The 25,088-nt window shown below is 44.8% G+C and overlaps 4 protein-coding genes and 2 non-coding genes across 9 annotated transcripts in view; 3 read left to right on the forward strand and 3 right to left on the reverse strand.

The window, feature by feature from the left end:
• Nucleotides 1-3,860: 3,860 nt before the first annotated feature.
• Nucleotides 3,861-7,965, forward strand: ACAT2 (acetyl-CoA acetyltransferase 2; the record flags this gene model as incomplete). Its single annotated transcript, XM_032837198.1, has 5 exons — nt 3,861-4,004; nt 4,852-4,974; nt 6,176-6,330; nt 6,853-6,963; nt 7,566-7,965. Coding segments are annotated over 5 exons (704 nt in total), but the record flags the coding sequence as incomplete, so codon positions are not given.
• On the reverse strand, nt 7,878-18,708 carry TCP1 (t-complex 1). Its single transcript, XM_032837186.1, has 12 exons — nt 18,473-18,708; nt 17,509-17,594; nt 17,179-17,307; nt 14,989-15,086; nt 14,488-14,598; nt 13,994-14,175; nt 13,486-13,612; nt 10,171-10,346; nt 9,667-9,790; nt 9,173-9,365; nt 8,877-9,040; nt 7,878-8,175 (listed from the first exon to the last, which is right to left on the reverse strand). The coding sequence occupies exons 1-12, from the start codon at nt 18,534-18,536 to the stop codon at nt 7,959-7,961; spliced, it is 1,671 nt and encodes a 556-aa protein (XP_032693077.1). The 5' UTR covers nt 18,537-18,708; the 3' UTR covers nt 7,878-7,958.
• Nucleotides 9,476-9,605, reverse strand: LOC116854987. The gene has a single exon (XR_004380264.1). It is a non-coding gene; the product is annotated as a small nucleolar RNA SNORA20 (small nucleolar RNA).
• Nucleotides 14,682-14,819, reverse strand: LOC116854988. Its single transcript, XR_004380266.1, has one exon. It is a non-coding gene; the product is annotated as a small nucleolar RNA SNORA29 (small nucleolar RNA).
• Nucleotides 18,709-19,519: 811 nt separating the features above from the next.
• Nucleotides 19,520-23,118, forward strand: MRPL18 (mitochondrial ribosomal protein L18). Of its 2 annotated transcripts, none has more exons than XM_032837229.1 (4): nt 19,520-19,678; nt 19,970-20,156; nt 21,878-22,109; nt 22,601-23,118. In XM_032837229.1, exons 1-4 carry the CDS (start codon nt 19,627-19,629, stop codon nt 22,670-22,672), a joined length of 543 nt encoding a protein of 180 aa, XP_032693120.1. In that variant the 5' UTR covers nt 19,520-19,626; the 3' UTR covers nt 22,673-23,118. The 2 variants fall into 2 exon arrangements, with proteins under 2 accessions (XP_032693120.1, XP_032693121.1); XM_032837230.1 differs by having other exon boundaries at nt 21,878-21,960; nt 22,601-22,668.
• A 1,274-nt stretch (nt 23,119-24,392) lies between these two features.
• PNLDC1 (PARN like, ribonuclease domain containing 1) overlaps nt 24,393-25,088 on the forward strand; it is an 18,176-nt gene continuing 17,480 nt past the window's right edge. Inside the window, exons 1-2 of one of the 3 annotated variants that reach the window (XR_004380256.1) lie at nt 24,393-24,593; nt 25,021-25,078. Coding sequence is in view for 2 of the 3 variants with exons in the window: in XM_032837232.1 (XP_032693123.1) it covers nt 24,518-24,593; nt 25,021-25,078 (134 nt within the window). In the remaining variant the exon portion in view is untranslated. The remainder of the gene's footprint in view (nt 24,594-25,020; nt 25,079-25,088) is intronic. The other 2 variants (XM_032837232.1, XM_032837231.1) reach the window with 2 other exon arrangements.

Raw genomic sequence — 25,088 nt, forward strand, 5'->3', positions numbered from 1 at the left:
TTTCTAATAGGCTCCACACCCAGCATGGAGCCCAAGGTGGGGCTTAAACTCTTGACCCTGAGATCAAGACCTGAGCTGAGATCAATAGTCGGATGCTTAACCAACCAGGTGCCTTGAGATTCTTGAAAGAAGGGAAAACCCCACTGTCACTGAGTTTCTACCTGGGGGGGATGGTGGCCACTGAACTGGGGAGGGAGAGGTCAGAGTTTGGAGCTGCTGAGATGCCTGGAGTCTGTGGGGCAGAGTACTGAACAGAAGGGAGCTAGGAAAGGAGCTCTGGAAATCTCCATAAGGGTCCCCTCAACTCTTGGGTCAAATACTCAGCTGTAGAGAATAGCACCCTACAAGGTCTAGTAGAAACAGCTGTAGAGAGTTGTGAATTGATTACTTGGAGACCTAGGAGTTCTGACCATGCAGAGTAGAAACTTTACTGAACCCACTGGACACGCTACTGACATCTCAAAAAACCCACAGTTTAGTGGCAGGGGCACTCTAGCCCCAGAGTAAGGATGATGCTAGACCCAAACTAATAAGCTTAAAAAATAAGCTTCAAAAGGATCCAGACGATCTGCTAGTATGTTACCGGGAACGAAATTCAGTATACTTGCTAAGGATAACAAAATCCAGATGTTCAACAGTATCTGCATACCTAATATACTACAGTATAGCAACTGTAATGTCCAGCATGCAATAAGAAATTTCTAGACATTTACACAAGTAGGAATGTAGCCTATAACCAGGAGAAAAAAATGGTCAATGGAAACTGATCCCTGCAATTACAAATACCAGAATCAGCAGACAAGGTGGTTTACCTGTGCTTAAGCATATAAAGGAAGACATAGGGGAAATCTCAGCAGTAAAAGGGGAACCAGGTGAAAATTAGAACTGCAAAGTCCACAATCTGAGATGAGAATCCCACTGGATGGCCCTCAGGGGAGACTGAAGGCAGAAGACAGTCTCAGTTGATCTACAGATAGAGTAGGTCTTACAACCTGAAGAACACAGGGATCAAAGATGGAAAAAAAATAGAGCCTCAGTGACCTCTGAAGCAAAATACACACACGGAATAGGAGTTGCGGAAGAAAGAGATAGGAAACAGAGAAAATATGGAAGAAATAACAGCTGAAAATGTCCAAATTTTGTGAAAAACACAGTTCAAGCACCAAGTCCTGGAAGAAAATCAGCAGCCCTGGGGTGGTCTTACACATCAAGGCATAAAGTGGTGCAACTACTTTGGAAAAGATTGGACAGTTTCTTTGCCAAAGACCCATGAAAACATGATCACTGAAAGCTTTGCATGAGCAAAACAGTTTTATTCATTAGAGCCAAGACCTAGAAATGGCTCAGGGATCCATCAGCAGGAGAATGTGTAACAAATAGTTCTTTATTCTTACCACAGAATACCACTCTGCAAGAGAAAGGAACAAACTTTAAGTGATCAACTTAACGGTATGAGTAAATATGATAAACAGAATGCTGAGCAAAAGACACTAAGTTGCATTTATAATTTATGCTGAAAGAAATCAAAACATTTGTTTTGAGGGCGAGATAGGTAAGGGGCATATGAGAACTTCCTGGGTGATGGAAATATTACATATGTGGGATATGTGGTTGCGTGCATTTATCAGAACTCATTGAATTATACACTTCAGGTTTTTGTTTTTCACTCTGTATAGGTTTTACCTAAAAAAAGAAAAAAACTGTAAACAAGTACTGAGCTCTAGTTATGTTTGCTTTTCCCGGTGTTGTGGGACAGCTCATTCGGAAACTACCTTGTGTGTATTATAGATTCAAGCAGATGAGTGAATATATTGAGGCTAATGGAAGCCAGGTTTCTCACGACTATAGAAGGGAGATCAAGTACGGCCAGTGGGAAGCGTGCCCTTGTGGCGTGAGAATGTATGCCGAGACATCAGTGTGAATGTGTGTGAACTGTCCTGAATTACGTGTATAGAACTCCCTGCTAAACAGGCACGGAAACGGTGACATGCCAGGCATAGTGAGCAGTCCTAACACCCAGATCTTTGTCTCTAAATACTTTCTCCACCAAAGGGAACTAAGGTTCCTTTGAGAAGTGGTTCATTCCAGGGTGGGACAAAATAAGTCTCTTCCCTAGCATGGCCTGTGGTGGTGGCAGCCATCTCCCGCTTGGCATCATGGCTGCCCTCAGACCTCAGATCATTAAAAAGAGGCCCAAGAGGGGGGCTTGGGTGGCTCAGTCTGTGAAGCATCTGCCCTCGGCTCAGGTCATGATTCCAGAGTCCTGGGATCGAGCCCCATGTCTGGCTTCCTTCTCAGAGGGGAGTCTGCTTCTCCCTCTGCCCCTCATCCCGCTCATGTTCTGGCTCTCTCTTTCTCAAGTAAATAAGTAAAATCTTTAAAATTGAAAAAAAAAAAAAGAAAAAGAAATGACCAGGAAGTTCACTGGGCACTAGTCAGACCAATATGTCCAAGTTCAGTGCAGCAAGTAGAAACCCAGAGGCCCTGACAGTAGGGCACACAGAATGTTCAGGGACCAGATCTTGACGCCCAGCTCTGGTTCCGGAAGCAGCCGGAAGACAAAGCCCGTGCTGCCCAGTGGCTCCCGGAAGTTCCTCGTCCAATAATGACAGTAATGGGTTATATGATTTGTTAAATGAAGTGAAAATATTTGAATCCATACTGATGTCAAGATGATAAATGGAGAGAGGGAAAAGCTCTTTATAGTAGATGCCAGAACAGAGGAAGGCTAGAGTTGGAAAATCGTGAATGTGAAGAGAAGCGGGTAAAATTGGGTGAGGAAGACATTTCTTTGTAGTGTCAAAATAACTTCCCCTGACTTCCTGATTAATTATAAATGGAGGGTCACCTGGGTGGCTCAGTCGGTTATGCGTCTGCCTTCTGCTCAGGTCATGATCTCAGGGATTGAGCCCCGCATCTGGCTCCCTGCTCGGCTCAGCAGGGCCTCTGCTTCTGCCTTTCCCTCTGCCCCTCCCTTGTTTGTGCTCTCTCTCTTGCTTGCTTTCTCAAACAAAATCTTTAAAAAAATTATAAATGGAAAAGTAGTAACTGTACAGTGTAGAGAGACTTTAACCAAGTGGTCAAAGCTTGCACCACCTGAGATAAACCAGTGAGGTTCATCGAGATGGTCAGGTCAGTGGGATACCTGCTTTTCTGCAAAACCTTAATCTAATCTTGAGGAGACCTCAAACGTAAATTGGAGACGTTTGGTAAAAGAACTGGTCCCTTCAAGAGTATCAAGGTAAAGAAACACAAAGGTAGTATGAGGAGCTGTTCTCAGTAGAAGGACACTGATGAGATTGGCAGTGAAGATCCTGGTATGAACATACGAATGAGCCACAAAGGACGTCACTGGGACCCAGGTGAAGCTTGATGATGGACCAAGGATTAAATAATAGGATTGTGTAAGTGTTAAATTTCCTGATTTTGAGAGCTGTGCTCATGTAAGAAAATGGCCGTTCGGGGGAAAGATACAGTGAAATTAAAAATTGAGGGATAAAGAGCCATGATTATAACTTTTTCTCAGATGGTTCAGAGAGAGAATGATGAAGTGAATGGGGCAAAAATACAAACAGTTGGTGAATCTGCATAGAGGAAATTTCCCAAAGTTTATAGTTCCGTAGGAAAAGAGAAGGCAGGAAGGAAGCAAAGAAAGCAAATGACTTCTTAAGAGTCCCTGCAGCCTTCCCAAATTCATCGCCAGTGGGAGGCCAGAACCATCTCAGACTATCGTTGGGCCTGCTTGGGGCACGGCGGGGCGGGGGGGCAGTGCTGGGTTACAGCTGAAAAACTTGAGCTTCTAAAAGCCAGTTCCTGAAAATGCTTATCTTTTGCTTTATTATTACTATTTTCTTTCACAGCTGAAAATGTAGCCAAAAAATGGCAAGTGAGCCGAGAAGATCAGGACAAGTATGCAGTTGTGTCCCAGAACAGGACGGAGAGTGCCCAGCAAGCTGGCTATTTTGACAAAGAGATTATACCAGTTTTTGTATCTTCTAGAAAAGGTGAGTATATAGACTACAATGGTTTAAACATTGATGTACCTATTTATAGATAAGAATGATCCAAAAAATAATATACAGGAATGTTTATATATCGTGTCTTAGGTCTTTTAGGTTGCAAAGAAAAGGTTGATCTTGGGTACATCTGAAAATGGCGGGCTGGGGGCCATGTGTATCGGGTGCTGGAGGGTGAGAACATGGGGCACTGTGTTGGCTCTGAGCACTTCTGGTCCCAGAGTGTCCACACTGGTCTGTAGATAAGAGCAGGTTTTGTGTGAGAAACTGGAGCATTGGCTTATCATTGTTAGGAGGCAACAGCTGACCTTTTGCCCCTACAGGCTAAATCTCCTCAGAATCGAACCCGCACTACTTCCTGTATATGTCTGCATACAATTCGTGTTTCTTGAGGGTGCATGTTTTTGAGTCCTTTGCTGTTATCTCATATGGAATGTTCCGGTCAAAGAGCTCTTACTGATCAACTGTTCTGTTACCAATAACTGCCATTGCTTACGTCCACCCTTATGAGATTGGCTTTGACGTTCCCTGATCCTGTCAGTTGTAACCAGCTAAGTCCTACACCCCATACCTTTACCACCTTTCGCACAAAGAACTGCCTTCCTCAGAAAGGGCTGTGGTTGTGGAAAACACTCGAAGTATCTCATGAGGACAGCGCTTATAAAATCTGGGAACATGCACCTTTTATTTTGTGTACTTTCCTGTTGGAATTGAAGTATTTTTTAGTAAACCTTCTTTCCAAATTTGAAGCCTCATGTCTGAGGACTGCACCATTCCTGGCACACTCACTGCCATCTTGGTACTAATCTTGGTTAATTCATTTTCCTTTGCTCAGGTCTCACTGAAGTGAAAACAGATGAGTTTCCTCGCCATGGGAGCAACATAGAAGGCCTATCTAAGTTAAAGCCATACTTTCTTACAGATGGAACAGGAACAGTCACCCCAGCTAATGCTTCAGGTTTGAGTTCCTAAAGGGCAGTTGAGGGGAACCATCTTCTGCTAGGCCTACCAAATTGATGACTTTTTCATTTCATTTATTATTTATATGCAAATTATGCTAAGATCTTTAGTTGCTTGAAGGGAAGATGTAGTTTCTCTATATTTGATCATTACTAGCATCGCCCAATTTTTTTTTTTTAAGATTTTATTTATTTGACACAGAGAGAGACAGAGATCACAAGCAGGCAGAGAGACAGGCAGAGAGAGAGGGGGAAGCAGGCTCCCTGCTGAGCAGAGAGCCTGATGCGGGGCTTGATCCCAGGATCCTGAGGTCAGGACCTGAGCTGAAGGCAGAGGCTTAACCCACTGAGCCCCTCAGGGGCCCCTAGCATTGCCGTATTTTTGACTTATAAAGAATGGATTTGACTTCTCAATATCCGAACTAGACATATAGATGAAAAAGCAAATTAGGGAACCACAGAGTTTGATCTTGTCTCTCGATGCTTTTCCAAAACCAGAAACTCCCAATGCCTTATATGAGAGCGAGGCTATTTCTTTTTTGTTTTTTTTTTTTTTGAAGATTTTATTTGACAGAGAGAGAGAGAGATAGCAACAGAGGGAACACAAGCAGGGGGAGTGGGAGAGGGAGAAGCAGACTTCCTGCAGAGCAGGGAGCCTGATGCAGGGCTCAATCCCAGGACCCCAGGATGATGACCTTAGCTGAAGGCAGATGCTTACCCGACTGAGCCACCCAGGTCCCCTGAGCAAGGCTATTTCTTCTTTTTCTTTTCATTACTGTTCCCTCCCCCAGTCTTTCGATCTTTCCACTTTCCTCGGTTAAAATGTTCTGTGGTTAATTATGTCATATTACCAAACTTAGCATTTCTAATTACACTGGAAAATAGGAATTATGGGGGCGTCTGGGTAGCTCAGTCAGTTATGCACCTGCTTTCAGCTCAGGTCATGATCTGAGTCCCGGGATCGAGCCTCGTGTCAGGCTCCTTGCTCCATGGGGAGCCAGCTTTTCCCGCTTCCCCGCTTGTGCATGTTCGCGGTCAAATAAAGTCTTTAAAAAAAAAAAAAAGGCATTATGGCAACTGACTTTGTCAAGATTATGTATAAAGAATAATTGAACACGTGTCTTCAGGTGTTTGGAGAAAGTAGGCACAGGTATAGAACTCAATGAGCATTTCAAAAGCGAGGATGTTCATATTTCACAGGAATAAATGATGGTGCTGCCGCTGTGGTGCTAATGAAGAAGTCGGAGGCCGCTAATCGAGGGCTCACACCGTTAGCACAGATCGTTTCCTGGTCACAAGTAGGCGTGGAGCCTGCCATTATGGGGACAGGACCGATTCCAGCGATAAAGCAAGCTGTGAGTTTAATTCTGAATCTTGGCACCTGTTCTTTGTTGGGAGAATGAACGTCTTTGGGACCAGAACACCACGCTGTAATTCACTTTTCAGTTCCGCCTTCTCAAACCTTGGCTCAGATCCTCCACCCCAAAATGCCAAGGTTGAGCTTTTTGTTTATTCCTCTCAGATTTCATGTTTTTTCCCCCCTTTTATGAAAGTTTCCCCATTAGTCTTCAATGAGCTTTTTCATGTTAGTTGTATCTCTAGTCTGCTTCCCTGCCACAAAGAACAGCCAAGAACAGCTGAATCTGTTTTTTAGCGGAACCGATAAACCACGTAGATCATTTCACCTACACGTAATGTGTTACTACTTCAAAACTTTGATTCCAGAGGGATGTTTTCTGTGTCTTAGAATGGTTATCACTAGGTTCATGGAGGAACCCTTAAGAGATCCTCCGATGTCACATAGTATATGTTCTAGTATCTACAAGGAGGCGGCCACGTGGGTGTTTAGGCCTCTATTCCATTCATCTTCCCCTTAGGTTGCAAAAGCAGGCTGGTCCCTGGAGGATGTGGATGTATTTGAGATCAACGAAGCTTTTGCTGCCCTCTCCGTGGCAATAACTAAAGAACTTGGATTAAACCCAGAGAAGGTAAACCCGAGTGAGCAGTCTGAAGGATGGTTAGCAGATGTGCGTTTGCAGTGCAAATCTCATTGTAAACAGCAAACCCCAGGCACACATAGCTCTGTAGTGTGGCAGGCAGTGGCCATACTGTTACTGGGTGAACACTGGGAAGCTCCACTGGGACTCAGGGGTTCTTTTATTGCTTCTCAGGGCGAAACCCCTGGACTCTCTTCATTTACTTCTGTCGCAGAGCAGCCTTGACTTTTCTGAGCTAGTAAGGTAGTCAGGGCGCACGTCACAGGGCATCAAGTTCCTAAGCAGTTAAAATCAAAGTGGAGGGGCGCCTGGGTGGCTCAGTGGGTTAAGCCGCTGCCTTCGGCTCAGGTCATGATCTCAGGGTCCTGGGATCGAGCCCCGCATCGGGCTCTCTGCTCAGCAGTGAGCCTGCTTCCTCCTCTCTCTCTGCCTGCTTGTGATCTCTCTCTGTCAAATAAAAAAAAAAAAAAAAAAAAAATCAAAGTGGAACTTGAAAGGATAGTTTACTGGTGTAATGTTAAAAGGGAAAAGATAATTTAGGATTTTTACTCTGTGTCCACAGAATAAACGGTGTATTATCTTTTTCCCCTTAGGTCAACATTCAAGGAGGGGCTATAGCCTTGGGCCATCCTCTTGGAGCGTCCGGCTGTCGGATTCTTGTTACCTTGTTACACACGATGGAACGGAAGGGTGGACACCGTGGTGTTGCTGCCTTGTGCATTGGGGGTGGGATGGGCATAGCAATGTGTGTTCAGAGAGGATGAAATTACTTAACAATTAATCATGCCTAAACACAACTGGACCTTAACCTCCTTTTAAACTAGTACGGTACTAAATTACAGTATGTGAGATCATAGGACCAACCAAAGTGAGGATGGAAACCATCTTTCATGAGAACCCAAGGCTTGACAGTTTACTTTTTTTAATGTGTAATACTCAACAAGAGAATTGTATCCAACATTGTTATAAATAAAGGATAAAGCAGATCAGTCATCAAGGGCTCCCGAGTGAACGGCATCTTCGTAACCTCCATGCTTGTCATCTTTGCTCTCAGGGTGTAATTTGATGAGATCATCAATTCGAAGAATGGTAATTGCAGCTTCTGTTGCAAACTTCAAACTCTTCACTTTCACTATGGTTGGTTCGAACACCCCTGCTTGCTTGTTGTCTCGGGGTTTACCATTAACCAAATCAAGACCAATCCTGCAGTTTAGAAAAAACTATTCAATGGCATCTTATATAACGTACACCTATCCCATTCCAGCTCTTTAAATCTGGCCACTCCACTCCAATGCTCATCTTGGGAAATGTTGGGACCTTATGGTAGACCCCTGAATACTACAGTAGCTGATTACCAATAATGAGAAGTACTGAAAGAGTTGTAGAAAGGTTAGAGGATAGTGAGGACACTGTTTCTAAACATCATTTAACATCTTAAACAGGGACTGCTTAAGAAGATTCAGATCAGGGGCGCCTGGGTGGCTCAGTGGGTTAAAGCCTCTGCCTTCGGCTCAGGTCATGATCCTGGGGTCATGGGATCGAGTCCCGCGTCGGGCTCTCCGCTCGGCAGGGAGCCCGCTTCCTCCCCTCTCTCTCTCTGCCTGCCTCGCTGCCTACTTGTGATCTCTCTCTCTCTGTCAAATAAATAATAATAATAAAATATTAAAAAAAAAAAAGATTCAGATCACCCCAAAACAATCCCCCCTGCATCTGTGGGACCCTTGTACAAGTACAGGGATTACCCAGAGAAGCAGGAAGAGATCTGGGAGTCAGAGATGCTAATTAAAATACACCCATGCGAATATAATCACTAGCTATCAATCTTTCTGGAGTTTAAAATAAAGTTAACTACCACACAGGATACACAGATGACCATGAAAGGGACAAGGAAATTGTATGCTTACCATTTTAGATTTTTGCGTTCTGGATTAACCTGAGCCTCATTGTGGAAAGCTCTTAACTTTGCAACCAGATCTGTGGAGTCCTGGGCAGCGTTAACTGCCAGTGTGTTCGGAATAACAAGAAGCGATCTGGCAAACTCCGCAATAGCAAGCTGTTCCCGAGACCCCTGGGAAGAAAGACAATGCACTGTCTTCACAAAACCCACAGCAGCAGCACAGGTCTCAAGGGCATAGTAACCAAATGCCAAAGATGGGGTCCCAGGCCCTTCTTAAAAAAACATGTTATTAGATGTTCTTACCATGCTGGTTGCGTAGTTCTCAAGGTATATGGAAAGGGCTGCTTCTACAGCGCCCCCACCTGGAACCACGGATTTTGACTCCAAAACTCTCTTCACCACACAAAGAGCATCATGTAAAGAGCGCTCCATCTCGTCACACATGAAATCATTTGCCCCACGTAAGATAATTGATGCAGATGTGCGAGCCTTGGTGCTATTAAAAAAATAAGTTTTGTATCAGTATTTTTATAAAATAAATCTACCTACAAATTCACTGTAAGCACCTTAACTGAATTCTGCTCACAGTTCATTCAGACACAGAAGCAGTGTCTGGGCCCGGCAGAAGAGATGAAATGGTCACTCCACCTCCATTTACCACGGCCTAACATTGTTCTCTCCCATGCGTATAACCGCTCCTATCACTGCAAGACTAGAGCAGCAAATCAATGGGAAGGCCATCTACTTCTACACATCAATAAAATCTGTACAGCTTCATGATTTAGAAAGCAGCTTACTTTTTGATCAAGATCAGCTCATCATCACAAATTCTCTCCTGTACCACCTCTTCTGCTTGCCCCAACATTGAAGCTTCAAAAGTTTCTTCTCCCTCCAAATTGGCCAGGGTTGACAGAACAGTTGCTATTAAAATAATGACAAAGATCTGTAAGTACTGTTTTCCCATGAACGTTTTCATACCTGGTCTTAAATTCAGAAACATTTATGATAGAAGTAATACACAGATGCAAGTTTAAGGTTTACAGTTAGGCATCAGACAAACCACCGTCCTTTTATCCTGACATGGAACTATGTCATTTTGAGGTAAAGAAATTCAGCATAACTTTTCCAGTAACATGAAAAGTGACTTCATAAGATCTCTCTGTCACATGACGCGTTAAGGGAGTAAAAAGTAAAAACTTGATGTTTCTGAAGCTGCTTAGTGAGGACTTTCCAATGTAAAGACGCACACTGGTACTTATGGTAACATGACACACCACAGCTGGAGCCAGCAGAGGCCCTACCTCCAGAAGCTTTAGCGATGCGTTTAAGGTCCCTTTTTAAAACTCTTCTAACTGCCATAGCGCCTGTCTCCACAAAATACTTCAGACACATGTCATCAATTCCACCAGTGGTTAGAATAACGTTGGCACCAGTAGCCAGGATCTTCTGGATCCGCTCCTTGGTGATATCGGATTCTCTACAGAGAAATGAGAACCCAAAGTCATCTTCTGTGTTTATCTAGTTCTAACTTCCATTACGTACTTCCCACAAAATAAATGCACATTAAATTACATCATTCTTTCCCTTCTGTGGCCGAAATTTAAATCAATTTACAGAAAAGTTCAAAAAATTTTAAAATTACCACCTGTGCCCTCCACCCCAATGGGAGTTCCTAACAAAAAACTGTGGTTAGAAAGGAAACAGTGACCCTGTCTTTAGGGATCTGGCAGGTGAACACTCAGCCATGCTCTGGACAAGAGGTACCACAATGGAATGCAGAGATGCTGAGAGGCCAGACTCTAGCCTGCAAGGTGACATGAGGAAAGCCCGAAGGCCCGGGGTTAAGAAGGGTGCAGCACTGAAAGGGCCAGTAGGACCAGAAAATGGAAAACCTTTTGTAGGGATGCTAGTATGTGGACTGCTAACAAGTTTAGTATTTTTAAATAGAGTATTATCAAATCGGTGTCTTCAAAAGGGTCCCCTGACATCAGGGGGGAGACTACACTGGAAAGATGGAGGAATGAGGCAAAGAGGAAGTAACCTGGAGATCGAAGACCATGTCTGATGAGAACAGATGGTCTGAACAGAAGTCTCGGTTTATGGCCGAGGTGATGGAGAGAGTCAGCCAATGACTCCTGGAGTAAAATGGTTCAGGATGACAGAGAATTCAGTTTTTGAAAGGAGCATCCTTCACGCGAGCTGCCAGGAGGCAGGCAGACACAAGATGGAAATCGTAAGCAAGCTATGAGGAAGGGAAACAGATCCCAAAGAGGCAAAATACCCATCACTGAAACCATCTCACTTACCATTCAAAGAATTTTTAAAGTAGAATGAATTCAAGATGACCTCAAATTAACCTCCCCGTGCATACAGAGCTAGATGCCACACTGCAGGCAGGAGCTGCGAAGCCAAGCACTTCCTTGGGGCTCCGCCTCTGAAGCTTAAAGTCTGAGTCCTACAAACACACACAAAAACCGTGCAAGGCCCAGGAAGATCAAGTGGAGAACTCACAGCAGAACAGAATTTAGACTGACGGAGAAAGAAAAGTTTTGAGAGACTGACCAGCTCAAGAGTAAGTAAAAAATTAAGCAGTCAAAACCAGTAGGGAGAAGGTACATCACAGTGCAGGAAAGAAAATTATTAAGGACCGGGGGGGGGGGGGGGGGGTCTGATGGATCCTAGTTCCAGGTGTGGCCAGACCACAGAGGAAAAAAAACATTGAAGAAATTACAAAATCTGTTCCAGAGCAATGGGAAACCTACAAAAAGCTCTGCCCTTGGAAGTGATGAGGTCGTTGTAGCTGCTGTGTGGAGAAGTCTGGGAGAGGGGGAAGAGTGGAAACCAGGTGGCCAGTTTGGCTGCCCCAACAACAGTGGGCAGGAGAATGGAAAGCAGATGAATTTGAGATTTAATTTGATGATAAAAATCAAGTGGTTTTAAGTGAGAGATTAGAAGAAAAAAGGCATGAGGTAAAAAAAGGAGTTAAGAATATTTCCTAGTTTTCTCCAAGGGTCCTCATCACTAAAGCGGCACTAGCAGATTTATGTTCAGTTTTAAACACCAACTCTGCGATGCCTACAGTGTTCATAGGTGTTTGAAGCTCTGAGAAACAGATTTGAAGTTTCCAGCACTGACATAGTATCTGCAGTCCTAGAAGTGACAAGGAGTTATCCCAGGGACAGCAGAGCAGAGCCCGGGGCTGCCCAGGCATACAAATACCGAGGGGGCAGTACCATAATGCCATGGCCGTCTCTTCAAGTGTTTCAAGAAGGGAGTAGTCACTAGCTTGACGATGGTCAAATGAAGACTCAAAGTGTCTAGTTTTCTAGAATTTTACCCTAGGGGCCAACAGTGACCTTAGCAAATGGTCCTCCACTGGAGAACAGATTAGAACTGAGAAGGAGATGAGAAATAAAATACCAGCAAACCGATTTTGTGTAAAAAACTTGGGACATCCAGTGGTGAAGAGATGGGGAAGGCTAGAGAGTAAGTGGAGCAGGATGTGAGTAGGAGGCTTTTATCTCTGGTTAAGAGAGCTACAAAGCGGCTGCAAGTAGAATTTAGAAGAAGAATGAGAAATGGAATTCGTAACTGGAGATGCAGCTTGAGTACACTTACACTAGAGGGACTGGCCTTTGGTCAAAGAAAGGATACTTTGTCTACTGGGAAGAAAAAAGTACATATGCAGATCTAAAGGAGAGAGCCACATCTTGGCAAAGATTTCTTGTAGGTTTGGGTCAGTTACTGTGTTTTATTTTTTAACAAAATCAACTAATCATTAAAATATGTGAACGACAGGGGTCCAGTGGAAGCAAGCAGTCAAACTGAACTCTAGCTCTCTAGCATGCTAACTGATCAGTAACTATGTAGCACCCCCGAGCTCCTGGCATACAGGAAGCATTCAATCAACACTACGCTGTTTATTTGAGAAATTATGTTTGTGGATATATCTTTAGTGATATCTTCATGCATCAAATCAAAATTTTCATCGAAGCTGTATCACCAAATCTATCTTAAAACAACAAGTCACCTCCGCTTTCTAACTTTCCAGAGAAAGTTTGACTTTGGTAAAGATTAAGTTTTCGGGACACTTAGGTGGCTCAGTCGGTTAAATGTGTGCCTTCTTCGCCTCAGGTCATGATACTAGGGTCCTGGGATTGAGTTCCACGTTGGGCTGCTTGCTCAGCAGTGAGCCTGCTTTTCCCTCTGCCTCTCCCCTATACTCATTCCGCACCCCCAAATAAGTAAAAATTAATTTTTCAAGTCCTCCAAGACACCCACACTTAAATAATCCCATTGCGTCATCACCGTCCTCTGCTACCTGGCAGCTGGTTGATTACTTGCTGTTATCTAAAAGTGTAACATTCCTTGTTTTTTTTTTTTTTTTAAAGATTGCAGGGGGAGGGGCAGAGGGACTTGCAGACTCCCTGCTGAGCGCAGAGCCCATCATGGGGCTCCATCTCAGGACTGAGATCTCCACCCAAGTCCACGTCAGATGTGTAACTCGCTGAGCCACCCAGGTGCCCCACTCCTTTTTTTTTGTATACTTTTTTTTAATTGTCACCTGCTCTAATAGAAGTCTAATTTACAAACACCTCTTTCAAAGGTCAACATACCTCTGTCTAATCTGGTCCAGTTTCTCAGGGTCTGTAATAACCACCTGTACACCAAGCTTCATTTTTGTTTTCTGCAGGCTGAAGTCAAGGCAAGCAATTTTTGCATTGACTATTCTCTTGGTCATGCCTATAATTGAACACATTAAATTCCTTTATAAGAACTGTAACAATGTTACATTTTATAAAATACAACTATTCTTAAAGCATAATGAAAGTAATAAGAAATATTAAATTATACCAACTCTAAAGATAGATAAATTTACATTTTTATTACATTTAACCTTACAAATTTTTATGGCCTCTACCTTTCCTTAACTTTCATTTTTCCCAAGTTTTATGTGTTTACATTACACAAGCGAAACTGAAAACCTGGATGTATACTTTCCTTTTCCCCTGGGCTTTCCTAAACAGTAAGTGCTGGTCTTAGATAGATCACCTAAAGGATATATATAGTACACAGTCTATAAAAAACAAATTTTAGCCTATAGTATCAAATCCTAGGCCTTACCCTGGGATCCCACCACACAGTTGAGTGCATAGCCACTGATGAGCAGACTCTCCGTCTGACTTCTCCCATGGGCTTTCAGAATATTAACGGAATTGACTGGGTAGCGAGGCTGGCCTCTTACATCTGTGTATTTCACTGCCAGGACAGCATCTACTACCATATTGGCGAAGAAATCACCATTTCTAAGCCAAGAGTTAAGGAGAACAAGAGCATGGAATGGATAACGGGTGCACACAAAAATCAAGGGACTTCAAAGGCACTTCCTTTCAGCAATCTCATCAAAGAAACAAGCATTAACTATGCCTTCAAAATGCTGGAATACTATTTATCATTGCTTGCAATTCGTATTACTGTGACACTTTATTATTATCTCTCCCCCTAGAAAAGCAAGGAAGGAAGCAAACAATTTTAATACAGTATCACTCAGCACAAAAACTAACCAAGATCTTACTTTTAAAAAAGCCTAAAACTTGACTGAACGATCACAAGGATACATTCCAATGATTTTAGAAGACATCGATGTCTTAGCAGCATTGATCAGGCAATCTCTTCCAAGTTCATCTGTGTTAATAATTAGATTTTCACTGATGTATCGCACTGCCTCCCTGTTTGAAGTGTATGGGAGAAAACATAAGTTCACTACTCAAACTTTTTTGTTTTATCACTGTGTCAAAATGTCTTAGGCACCCATTTTCTGTTTGGCCATTTCATATAGGAGGAGGACACAATAAATCCTCCCTCTTCAGATCATGGCAATTTTATCTATCCCATAAGCATAGCCAACAAAATCTATTATTGGGAGAAAATGTGGTAGTCAAATGGGAAAAAACAAAGAACAAAAAACAAACCACTAGCTCTACTTCTTACTTCAAATATTACTATTAAAACAGCACTTTTTCAAAATAAAATTTAGTCATTAACGAGATTTAAAGAACACTGTTTACAACTATAACATCGCATAATGTAAAATTTTCTCTGACTGCAAACAATCTTACTTGCAAGCAAGTCGATAGCCACTAATAACTGATGTGGGATGAATTTTCTGTTTGACCAGTTCATCTGCATTTTTAAGAAGTTCGGCTGCAATAATAACCTGTAGAGAAAATATTCATTGTTCTTGGTCTGACAGTATGTGAAATGCATATGTAAAAACTACACAAAAATCAGCTATTATCAACCAGAATGCTACTGATGGTGAATAACTGGTTATTGGGAATCTGGGAAAAAAAAAAAAATTGTGCATTTGTTTTTGAGAGGGAGAGAGAATCTTAAGTAGGCTCCACGCCCAGCATGGAGCTGACATGGGCCTTGATCTCATAACCCTGAGATCATGACCTGGGTCAATTAACCGACTGTGCCACCCAGATGCCCTATACACGTACACAGTACTTTACATGCAAATGGCCAAAGGCTGATAAGCCAGAAAAGTGTTCTGGCTTACAAACCAGTTCTGTGGACAACAGTAGAGAACTACACATCCACTACCTTTAAATATTAACTGCTCAACAGAAACCAAGTGAAGACTCTACTCCTCCTATAACCTATACTATTTTAGATTATTTGGTTTATTTTAAAAACCATCCTTTTATGTAGTGTATGTACACACACACACGAATATTACTCAGCCATCAAAAAGGGAAATCTTGGGGCACCTGGGTGGCTCAGTGGGTTAAGCCGCTGTCTTCGGCTCAGGTCATGATCTCAGGGTCCTAGGATCGAGTCCCACATCGGGCTCTCTGCTCAGCGGGGAGCCTGCTTCCCTCTCTCTCTCTCTCTCTGCCTGACTCTCCGTCTTGTGATCTCTCTCTGTCAAATAAATAAATAAAATCTTTAGGGAAAAAAAAAAAAAAAAAAAAGGAAATCTTGGGGGCATCTGGGCAGCTCAGTGGATTAAAGCCCCTGCCTTTGGCTCAGGTCATGATCCCGGGGACCTGGGACTGAGCCCCCGCATCGGGCTCTCTGCTCAGCGGGGAGCCTGCTTCTCCCTCTCTGCCTACTTGTGATCTGTCAAATAAATAAAATAAAATCTTAAAAAAAAAAAAAAAAAAAAAAAAAGGAAATCTTACCATGGACAAGGACATGGATGGAATCAAAGGGTATTATGCTAAGCAAAATAGCTCAGTCAAAGACAATTATCATATGATTTCACTTATGTGGAATTTAAGAAACAAAACAGGAACACAGGGGAAGGGAGGTTAAAACAAAATAAGATGACAAAAAGAGGGCGACAAACTATAAAAGACTCAATCTTAAGAAACTGAGGATTGCTGGAGAGGAGGTGGTGGGTGGAAGGGGTAACTGGGTGATGGGCATTAAGGAGGGCACGTGATGTAACGAGCACTGGGTGTTATATCCAACTGACAAATCCCTGAACTCTAACTCTGAAACAAGTAATACACTATGTGTTAATTAACGGAATTCAAATAATCATTCTTCTAAAGACATTAACAAATCAAAAACTCTGCTTCTGGGGAAATTATAATCACTTTATTTTTAATATTATGAACAAATTACTTAGAAATTGTATTTGTCATTTCAGAAGTAGATTGTTTTTTTCATGGTTTGGAGTTTAACCTAGAAATATAAACATTTCCTGCACAAACTACTGCCTGTGTCTTTAAACCAAACTATTATTTGTTCCTTACCAAATAATAGTGTTTCTATACTACAAAACACACTACATCAGTTTGCTGGATGATCTGAGAAGTTTGCCTATCAGCATTTGACATAAAAACATCTTTGGAAATAAAAAAAAAAAAAAGCCAATAATATTCTTCCCCTAGCTAGTTATAAAGATAAGATTTTTAGGATTTCTGGGTTTCAGGTAGTGGCAGGAGAAAACAAAACTTTTTTTTTTTCTTTTTGAACGAGGGGCCTGAACACAGGACCCTGAGATCGAGAAAGATACTTAACTTACTGAGCCACCCAGGTGACACAGAAAAAGAACTTAAAAACAAAAACAAAAACACAAACCTCTGAAAAAAACAAAAACAAAAAAACACAACCCCTCTGTATGTGATAGATGAATATTTTTGTAGCTGAAAAACTCATGAAACTTTTCTCCCTCCTAAGTATGGAGCTTATTTCTGACTCAGAAACAAATGACTTACTTATGGCTTCACTTTATCGAAGTTTAATTTTAGGAAAACCATCTACAGCCATCTACCAGGTGACAAACTACCTACCACTGAGGTAGTCCCATCTCCCACTTCTTTGTCTTGCAGATCAGCTAGTTCACAAAGAACTTTAGCGGCAGGATGTTCTACCTCCAATAACTTCAAGATGGTTGCACCGTCATTAGTAATAGTTACATCCTAAGAAATTTACAGGGAAGAAAAAAGACAACACAATCACCAGCAAACACGGCATCTCTTAAGTTAACAGATACGCATCAGAAACCCATTATCACCTTCACTACACCTTCCAGTACCAGCACTGATAAAAACAGAGAATTCACATAGCTCAATGTTAAAGCACTGTTATTTTCCTGTAAAGTAACAAACAGGCGTACTCACACCAATATCATCCACCAACATTTTATCCAAGCCAACTGGACCAAGAGAGCTTTTTACAATATTGGCAATGGAAGCTGCAGCCATAACTGTAGAAATGAGAGAAAAAAAAAAAAAATTTAAATCCACTGCTCCAAATGACAGCCATTCCGGCTTAAAGTAAATGACATCCAACAGCCTCCGGATTTTCCAAATCTACAAATCTAAACTAATTACTTAAAATAAGATGGACAGACATCCATAACTTCCAGGTGCACGCGCTCTCAAGAGGTTTAACAACAACAAATGTCTTAATTCGTAACGTTTGTTAGGATAAACTCATCTTAAGTACCACTCAGGCTAACGTCCAACCGAAATTTCCTCATCCAACTTCACTGTAAAAACCTGTCAGCGATGGGTGGGGTCAGAATGGGAACTGGACACGGAGCACCCGGCATCTACTGCAGGTTCTAACCAGTGGGGTACAATGGGCAAGTCATGTGGATCGCGGCCATTCGCTCATCCGTAAAATGAACACTTAGGACCAGTCTTTTCTGGGTAATGGTCCTAAAACGAGGCGCAAAGGTGGAGATACACGCTCCCGCTAGTCAGAATCGGAACCTAAGACCCGGACCAAAGGGGACACGAGGCGTGACCGGCACGTGTCACTGCGGGGAGCTGGCTCTCCAGGCCCGGGAGCGCTTTTCCAGTTCCAGGGCCTGGGCATCCACGGCCAGCCACACGCAACGGGACAGATCCCCAAACATGCAGGACTCTCGGGAATTCCTCGCCAGCGGGGAGAGGGCGCTGCCGCCCCGCCCCGAAGCTACGAGACCCGCGCGGTCGGACCCCGGGCCCTCTCCCGGGAGAGAAAGGGAAGGCGCTGCGCCGCAGCCGCGGCCGCGACCCGAGCGGGGCGGGGACCCGCACCGCCCTCGGCTCGTCCCCGCACCGCCGTGGGCTTGACCCACGCCTCGTTCGTCCTTACCGTTCTGGGAGCGGATCGCCTCCCCAGTGCTGCGGTCTCCGAACACCGACAAAGGCCCCTCCATCTTCGCGGCGGGGTACACGTCGAGTTTCACTCTCACCGCGGACAACCAGTGTCTTGGTCCCAAGGCCCGGTGGCGGCCACAACGGCGGCGGCGGCTACAGCGTGGAACAGGCCGGAGCGAGGCCGCGGGGACTGCTGGGAACACCGCTCCCCCGGCCCGGCCGCGGGGCAGGGCGGGAAGGAAAGAAGAGGTGGTGGGGGAAGCGAGCAGTGCGGAAGAGCAGGAAGTGAGGTGCCGAGAGAGGGCGGACTCAGCATTTTCGCCCAATTAGAGAATGAATAAGAAGGGCGCGAAGGCAGGAGAACGGAAGTCAGTGTCTTGCGCTGGAGAAGGAAGGAGGTGCTCGGCTGAAGTTTCTCCTCCCCTCTTCCAGGCGCGGGTTGCGCGTGCGCCTTTGCACATTCTAGTGCCTTCTAGAAAAGGGGGACGGTAGGGCGGAGTTTGGAGTTGGGATGTGACTAGAGAGGGCGGTTTCTTCACGGGAAAGCTGGGCTTCTGAGCGAGTTCCGCGTGTTTGCTTTTAACGGTCTTCGGCGAGCACGCGGCGAGTCACGAGCTTGGTTCCTGCGCTCACGGGCCTAGGCTTGTGGCCCGGAACCTGGGTTGGACGGGAAGAGCTTTATATAGGCCATATGGGAAAAATGACAATTACGGTTTCTGAAAAACAAAACAAAACAAAACAAAAAAAACAAAAACAACATTGTCCCCCATTGTCCAGCGGGGCTGCATGTGGATCCCACAGCGACCAGCGGCCTCTTTGCGACCAGACAAAGCAACTCGGCCATGGCGGAACACGGAGCCCGAACTAGCGGGTTGCGCCCCGCCCGCAAGCGCGTCGCTGAGACGTGGTTGGCGGGCTACAGCATCACGTGGACGCCAGCGCAGGCAGTGATTGGAGGAGCCTAGGTAACAGATCGGCGGGTCAGCCGCTGGGCCGCGGGACTTGTTAGTTCCGGGTCGAGGTGCAGGTGACCTCTGGATTCCAAAATCTTTTCCCGAAGTTAATATGGCTGCTGCCGGCGAGCGGCTGGGACGCCGATGAGGGAAGGGCGCGAGGCCTTTCTGAGGCTTTGCCAGCGATCCCTCAGCGATGGCGCTCCGGTCGCGGCTCTGGGAGTGGCTGTCGGTTTGCAGGAACCCTGGTAATTCTCGCTTCTCCAGATGGCACCCCCCCGCCCCCCGCCCAGGGCCTGCATATGAAGTGAGCGTTTGCGAGCCGTGTTTTCTGTTAACCCTCCGAGCAGGGAACTGGCTAACAGCATTGCAGGGACAATAGGAAATTAAGAACCTGGGTCTGTGATGACTGTACTCTGTGACCAGGCTTACCTCTTCTCTCCCTTTCGGGGCGTGGATGGGGACAGAGGTGGGGTCATAGTCCTGTTTTGTCCGTGTTCGTCGTTTCTCAAGACACGTGTGGTGGTTCCCATTCTTAGGGTGTGGGGTCGCAGCGTTCTCAACCAGTTCCAAGCCAGCGCCGAAGCCTGACGTGGACCCTCTGGAAAATGCAGCTGTTGCCCCGGAGTTCACCAATCGGAACCCCCGCAATCTGGAACTCTTAGGAGTGGCCAGGAAAGAGCGGGGCTGGGGGACAGCGTGGCCCTCCCGTGAGTTCTGGCACAGGTAATCAAGGCGGCCGTTTAATCGATCCTACAGAGCAGTGCACGGTACCCTGCAAATTGTTTTCATCAGTTCAGTCAACCGGCCAGGTATTTCTGGAGATTGCCTTCTCAGGAAGCAGCCATTTGGTGGCGGAGGGTTTAGTGGCGGGGATGGGGGTCGGGGGACATTGCGGGGAGGCGGGGATGGGTCCGGAGAGACGGACGATAAATAGGTGTCAGGGTCACGGAGAAAATTTAAAGAGGGTGATGTTCGGAGGGGGAGACTGGGCGCCTGCTAAGGTCTCTTCTGAAAGACAGTTTGCCAAGAAGAGCATTCCCGGCAGAGGAGATGGCTAGGGTGGGAATGGCTCGTGTGTGTGTGAACCACAAGGCCAGTGTACCTGGAGCTCAGTGTGCACAGGAGTGAACAGTGTAAGATGGAAATGGTGAGGTAGGTGGGAGACATCCTAAACTTTGTAAATTGAAGTAAGCACTTCACAGTTTTTCACAATAGTGGGAAGCTGAGAGAATTTAATAAATTTTGAACTTGAAGACCATTCTTGTTGCTCTGGGGAGAAGTTTGTAAGCGGGGGAAGAATAGAAGCAGGGAGACAAGTGAGGAGTCTGTTCTTTGTTATAAAAATGGTTATTTATTTATTTATTTTTTAAGATTTTATTTATTTGACAGAGAGATCACAAGTAGGCAGAGAGGCAGGCAGAGAGAGAGAGAGGAAGAAGCAGGCTCCCTGCAGAGCAGAGAGCCCGATGATTACCTTAATGATCCTAAACAGGGTAGCAATGAATTGCTTAGTCCATGCATCTCATCAGTGAGATGGGAGTATTTTCATGGGCCCAAGAGTCTTTAATATTCTGTTGCTGTGAATGGTCTGTTCAAACCTTTTGCCTGTTAAGGTATTTTTTTTTTAAAACTAATTATAGGAGGCTCTCATAAATATGGAAATTAGCCCCATGAATAATATGTGTTTAAAGTATTTTTTGTTTCTTGCTGCCTTTTGACTTTAGTTTACTGTTTTTTTAACTGTAGAAAACTTGGTCAATTTTTTCTTTATAAAGGTTGGATGACATGGTTTGATGTCCTATTTAAATAGGCTTACTTTAGACTTAATCATAGGAAACAAACTGAGCATTGCTGGAGGGGAAAGAGGTCGGGGGATGGAATAACTGGGTAGTGGACATTAAGGTGGGCACATGATATAATAAGCACTGGATGTTATATAAGACTGATGAATCACTTTGAAACTAATGTTACATGTTAATTGAATTTAAACTAAATAAATAAGACTTAGTTTGACGTTGTAAAAAAATCTTGCTAGTATTACAATTTCAGTTTTTAATTTAAATCTTTGATCGATCTTACATTTATTTTAGTGTTAGCTGGAAAGTAGAAACATAACGTAAGTAAATATCCTTACTCACTGGAGGGTCACAGAGCTTAGCTCTGCCTCCTGAAATCCTTTTTTGAAGTGATGCTGTGTAATTCTCACATCTCAAATAGCAGATTTCTCCTGGATATTTGAGGTTAAGTGGAAATGTTTGGTTTATTGTTATTGAGGATATGCTCATAAAGACCGAGGAAAAACAGCTTTTCCAAGTCAAATCCAGGTTAACTATGTTGAAGTGAAACAGACATTGTATTCTTGAGAAATAATGTAGGCCTTTATTCACCTGAGGCCTTACCTTTAGGACCCTTTTGTGATTTTCTTCTCTTCTCATCTCACTTAGGTTGCGAGTTATCAGGACTCAGCATCACGTAGAAGCACGGGTTGAGCATCACAGCGGCCAGGTTGTGGTTTCAGCATCCACTCGGGAATGGGCTATTAAAAAGCACCTCTACAGCACCAGAAATGTGGTGGCTTGTGAGAGTGTAGGACGAGTGCTGGCAGAGCGATGCTTAGAGGCAGGAATCAACTTCATGGTCTACCAGCCCACTCCTTGGGAGGCAGCCTCAGACTCGGTATTTTGGTTTTCATGTACTTATTTTTTTAAAAAGTAGGAATTCCCGACAGCAGGTCCTTACACAGTAACAATAGTTGCATTTATTAAGTTCTTCCCATGTGGCAGATGCTGAGGTGGGTATCCTGACATGCGTGACCTCATTCCATTCATTGCAGCCCAGAGGTCAGGAGTCGTATGCCCAGGTCACTTGAGGCTGGGTTGTCCAGAGCGAGTCCGGGGTGACTGACTCTATAACTGCGACGTCCCCCACTGTGTTTCCCTGTCCATGTGTTAACATCTTGTCTGTATGATGAAACGCTGCTAATCTTTGACATCTCTAGAGTCTCTTATCTGTGTCATTGTTACCACATTCTGGAAGAATCCGTGTAGGCTGAGAGTTAGCAAGGAGCAAATCAGCTCTTTTAGTTCTCTTGGGAGGTGAACTGTTTATTGTCAGCTTCCTTGTTGTGCTGACTTAACTTTTTCCTCTTTTCGGATCTTCAAAACCAGATGAAACGACTGCAGAGTGCCATGACGGAAGGTGGTGTGGTGCTGCGGGAGCCTCAGAGAATCTATGAATGAGAGAGGACCATTGTTCCGAACCTATGAATACAAAAGCTGTGAGCTGTCCTGTCCTCCAGAAGAGAGCATTTGGAAGAGCATCCAGTTTGGAAGTTTTGTCTAATCATGTTACTGTGAAGTGTTGTCACTAGTTAAGGTCATCCCCTCCTCCCCTTGTGTGTGTATTGAGGGGGCGGTGGTTTAATCAAGGGCTAAATTCTTCCCCTCTCTTGGACAGAAGTATCTGAGAAAAAGCTGTTGCCAGTTATGATTAACTTTGCAAGGACAAATTAAATGTTGTTTATAAGTTAAAGAATAAACACAGATTATGAGCTGTTTTTGGGTACGTGAAATCTTTGCCGTTGAGCCCTCTGGCGAGAGTACACATACGAGGTTTGTACAGACTGCTTGTTACCATGTCCAGCTGATAGTGGTTGATCTGAATAAATGAGAGCTGTTGCTGCAGAGTGTGGACCTTTTTTTAAAATAGGAAATGTCCTTTTCAGTTAATTATTATAAACAGTGCTGTGAAGATAAAAGGGACAAATCATGATCTTATTTGGGCTCTTGATCCTTGACATGCAGAACCAGATGTGAAAGAAGAAGGAAGGCGGTGAGGAACCGAAAGTGGAGGTGGACGAGAGCAGGGTTGGCTTATGCTCAGTTCGGCTTGAAGTGAGAATTTGCTGGGTAGGAGAAGAAGCTTGAAGTGCAATCACTGGAATCTAAAATGAAGCTGGGCTAGGTGGGCATCACTGCAGCTCTCTCATAGGATTCAATTAAATCAAAAGAACTGTTTCTGGCTATTTAAGCCCGGTGCGATGAGAAAGAACCTGTGAGCAGTTAAGATGGCTTCTAGAGCTTTCCGAATTTTTAAATGGGTGGCCTAATCTCATATTTATACAGAAATCAAATAACATTTTTATTTCTGAGTGTTTGGTATTTTATTTTTTTAAAGATTTTATTTACGAGTGTTTGATATTTTAAAAAGATGGGTATGCACCAACATTTTTTTAAAAAGTATGATTGGTTCTGAGAGGCCTTCAGAATGCAGTGACTTAGTGGTCCCCTTGTGACCAATAAATACCCCAGTGGAGACATTTAAAAGTGTTTCTTAAAGGCCTGATATTTCCTTGCCTCCTTTTAAAGATTGGAGCATCTCACTTTGAAGACTGTAGTTGTAGAAGAATTTTCAAACAAGTCTGGTGTCCAAGGGAAGATGTAAAGACCAAAGACTGGACCAGTGGCTTTGGAAATTGGCAATGACAAAAATAGGATTCACCTGGACATAGGAGTTTTCTCTGCAAGGAATAGGATGGCCCTAGATCATCTCTTCACCAGATTCCTTCAGTTGGATAGGCAGTTCCTGAGGGTCTTTGGGGCAAGTTTGAGAGAGGGTATTACAGACGATGTTGCAGACCAAAGTGAAGAAATAGGTGGGGTGTGGGGGGAGGGGATCGGGCCAAGCAGCGCTGATTTCAATGTGGATGAGATGCGGCCCTTCCCCTCGCCACAGCTGCTGTGATTACCTCCCTACTGCTGTTCTTCGGGTGCTGCTGGCCGATCTCGCGCACCCTTCTCCGGCGCTGTTTTCTACCACCCCTCTTGATACCTTAGGTCTACGTAAGTGGCCCCTTCCAGCAACTGCAGAGAAATCGCTGCAGCCACGGTAACTGGGCTCTGGCTGCGAAAGCCGGATCTCCTGCAGCCCCAGCTGGCGGAGGTGTGCAAGCAGACACCTGTGGGCGGGCAGGTGGTGGCGTGCAGCCAATCGCCGCGCGAGCTCCTTAAGGCCGGCAGCGCGGCGGAAGCGCGTGGCAGCACGTGGCCGCACGCACCCGGCGCCCAGGGCGGAGCTGCGTGGCCATGGATGTGGGCGCCGACGAGTTCGAGCAGAGTCTCCCTCTGCTGCAGGAGCTCGTCTTGGGCGCTGACTTCGTGGGTAAAGCGCGGGGAGTCCCGGCAGTGTCGCAGCTCAGCTCTGGGGGCTGTGAGCCTGCGGGGAAGGGCAGGGGCGGGGCAGGACGGGGCAGAGAGGTGAGGCCCAGTAGGGACGGGCGCCAGGCCTCGGGAGGCTCCAAGAGGGCCCCTCAGAAGGGCGGGAGAGTCCTCCTCCCGGCTGGGCGGTGGGACGTTAAGCAGCACCTACGGCCTTGGCCTTGCTCTGGTGGAGCCCAGCCCATGGGATGACCGGCCTGGCGTGTCCTTGCTTTGGCTTTCTCCTTTTCGTCCCCTTGACCCCACCTGGCCTCTTGAGCACCGACGGTGAGCCCAACACGTTTGCCACCTGCAGCATTGACAGCAAGAATAGTGGGGCCCTGGTCTGTGTCTGGGACTCTTTTTTTTTTTTTTTTTTTTTTGGCTCACAGGTCTGGACATAGAGTTCACGGGCCTTCGCTCTAACCTGTCGCGCCCCCAGCAGATCAGGTAAAGCCAA

This window comes from Lontra canadensis, unplaced genomic scaffold (assembly GCF_010015895.1).
Source record: "Lontra canadensis isolate GAN:19392208 unplaced genomic scaffold, GSC_riverotter_1.0 scaffold97, whole genome shotgun sequence".
NCBI classification, from domain to species: Eukaryota; Metazoa; Chordata; class Mammalia; order Carnivora; family Mustelidae; genus Lontra; species Lontra canadensis.

Coding starts and splice junctions, on each gene's coding strand:
- TCP1 (XM_032837186.1), bottom strand. CDS start 18,536: ATGGAGGGGCCTTTGTCGGTGTTCGGAGACCGCAGCACTGGGGAGGCG. Junction 15,087..17,178: donor GAGATGGGACTACCTCAGTG/GTAGGTAGTTTG, acceptor TTTTCTCTACAG/GTTATTATTGCAGCCGAACT. Junction 10,347..13,485: donor CTGGACCAGATTAGACAGAG/GTATGTTGACCT, acceptor ATTTCTCTGTAG/AGAATCCGATATCACCAAGG.
- MRPL18 (XM_032837229.1), top strand. CDS start 19,627: ATGGCGCTCCGGTCGCGGCTCTGGGAGTGGCTGTCGGTTTGCAGGAAC. Junction 19,679..19,969: donor GTCGGTTTGCAGGAACCCTG/GTAATTCTCGCT, acceptor TCCCATTCTTAG/GGTGTGGGGTCGCAGCGTTC. Junction 20,157..21,877: donor TCCCGTGAGTTCTGGCACAG/GTAATCAAGGCG, acceptor CATCTCACTTAG/GTTGCGAGTTATCAGGACTC.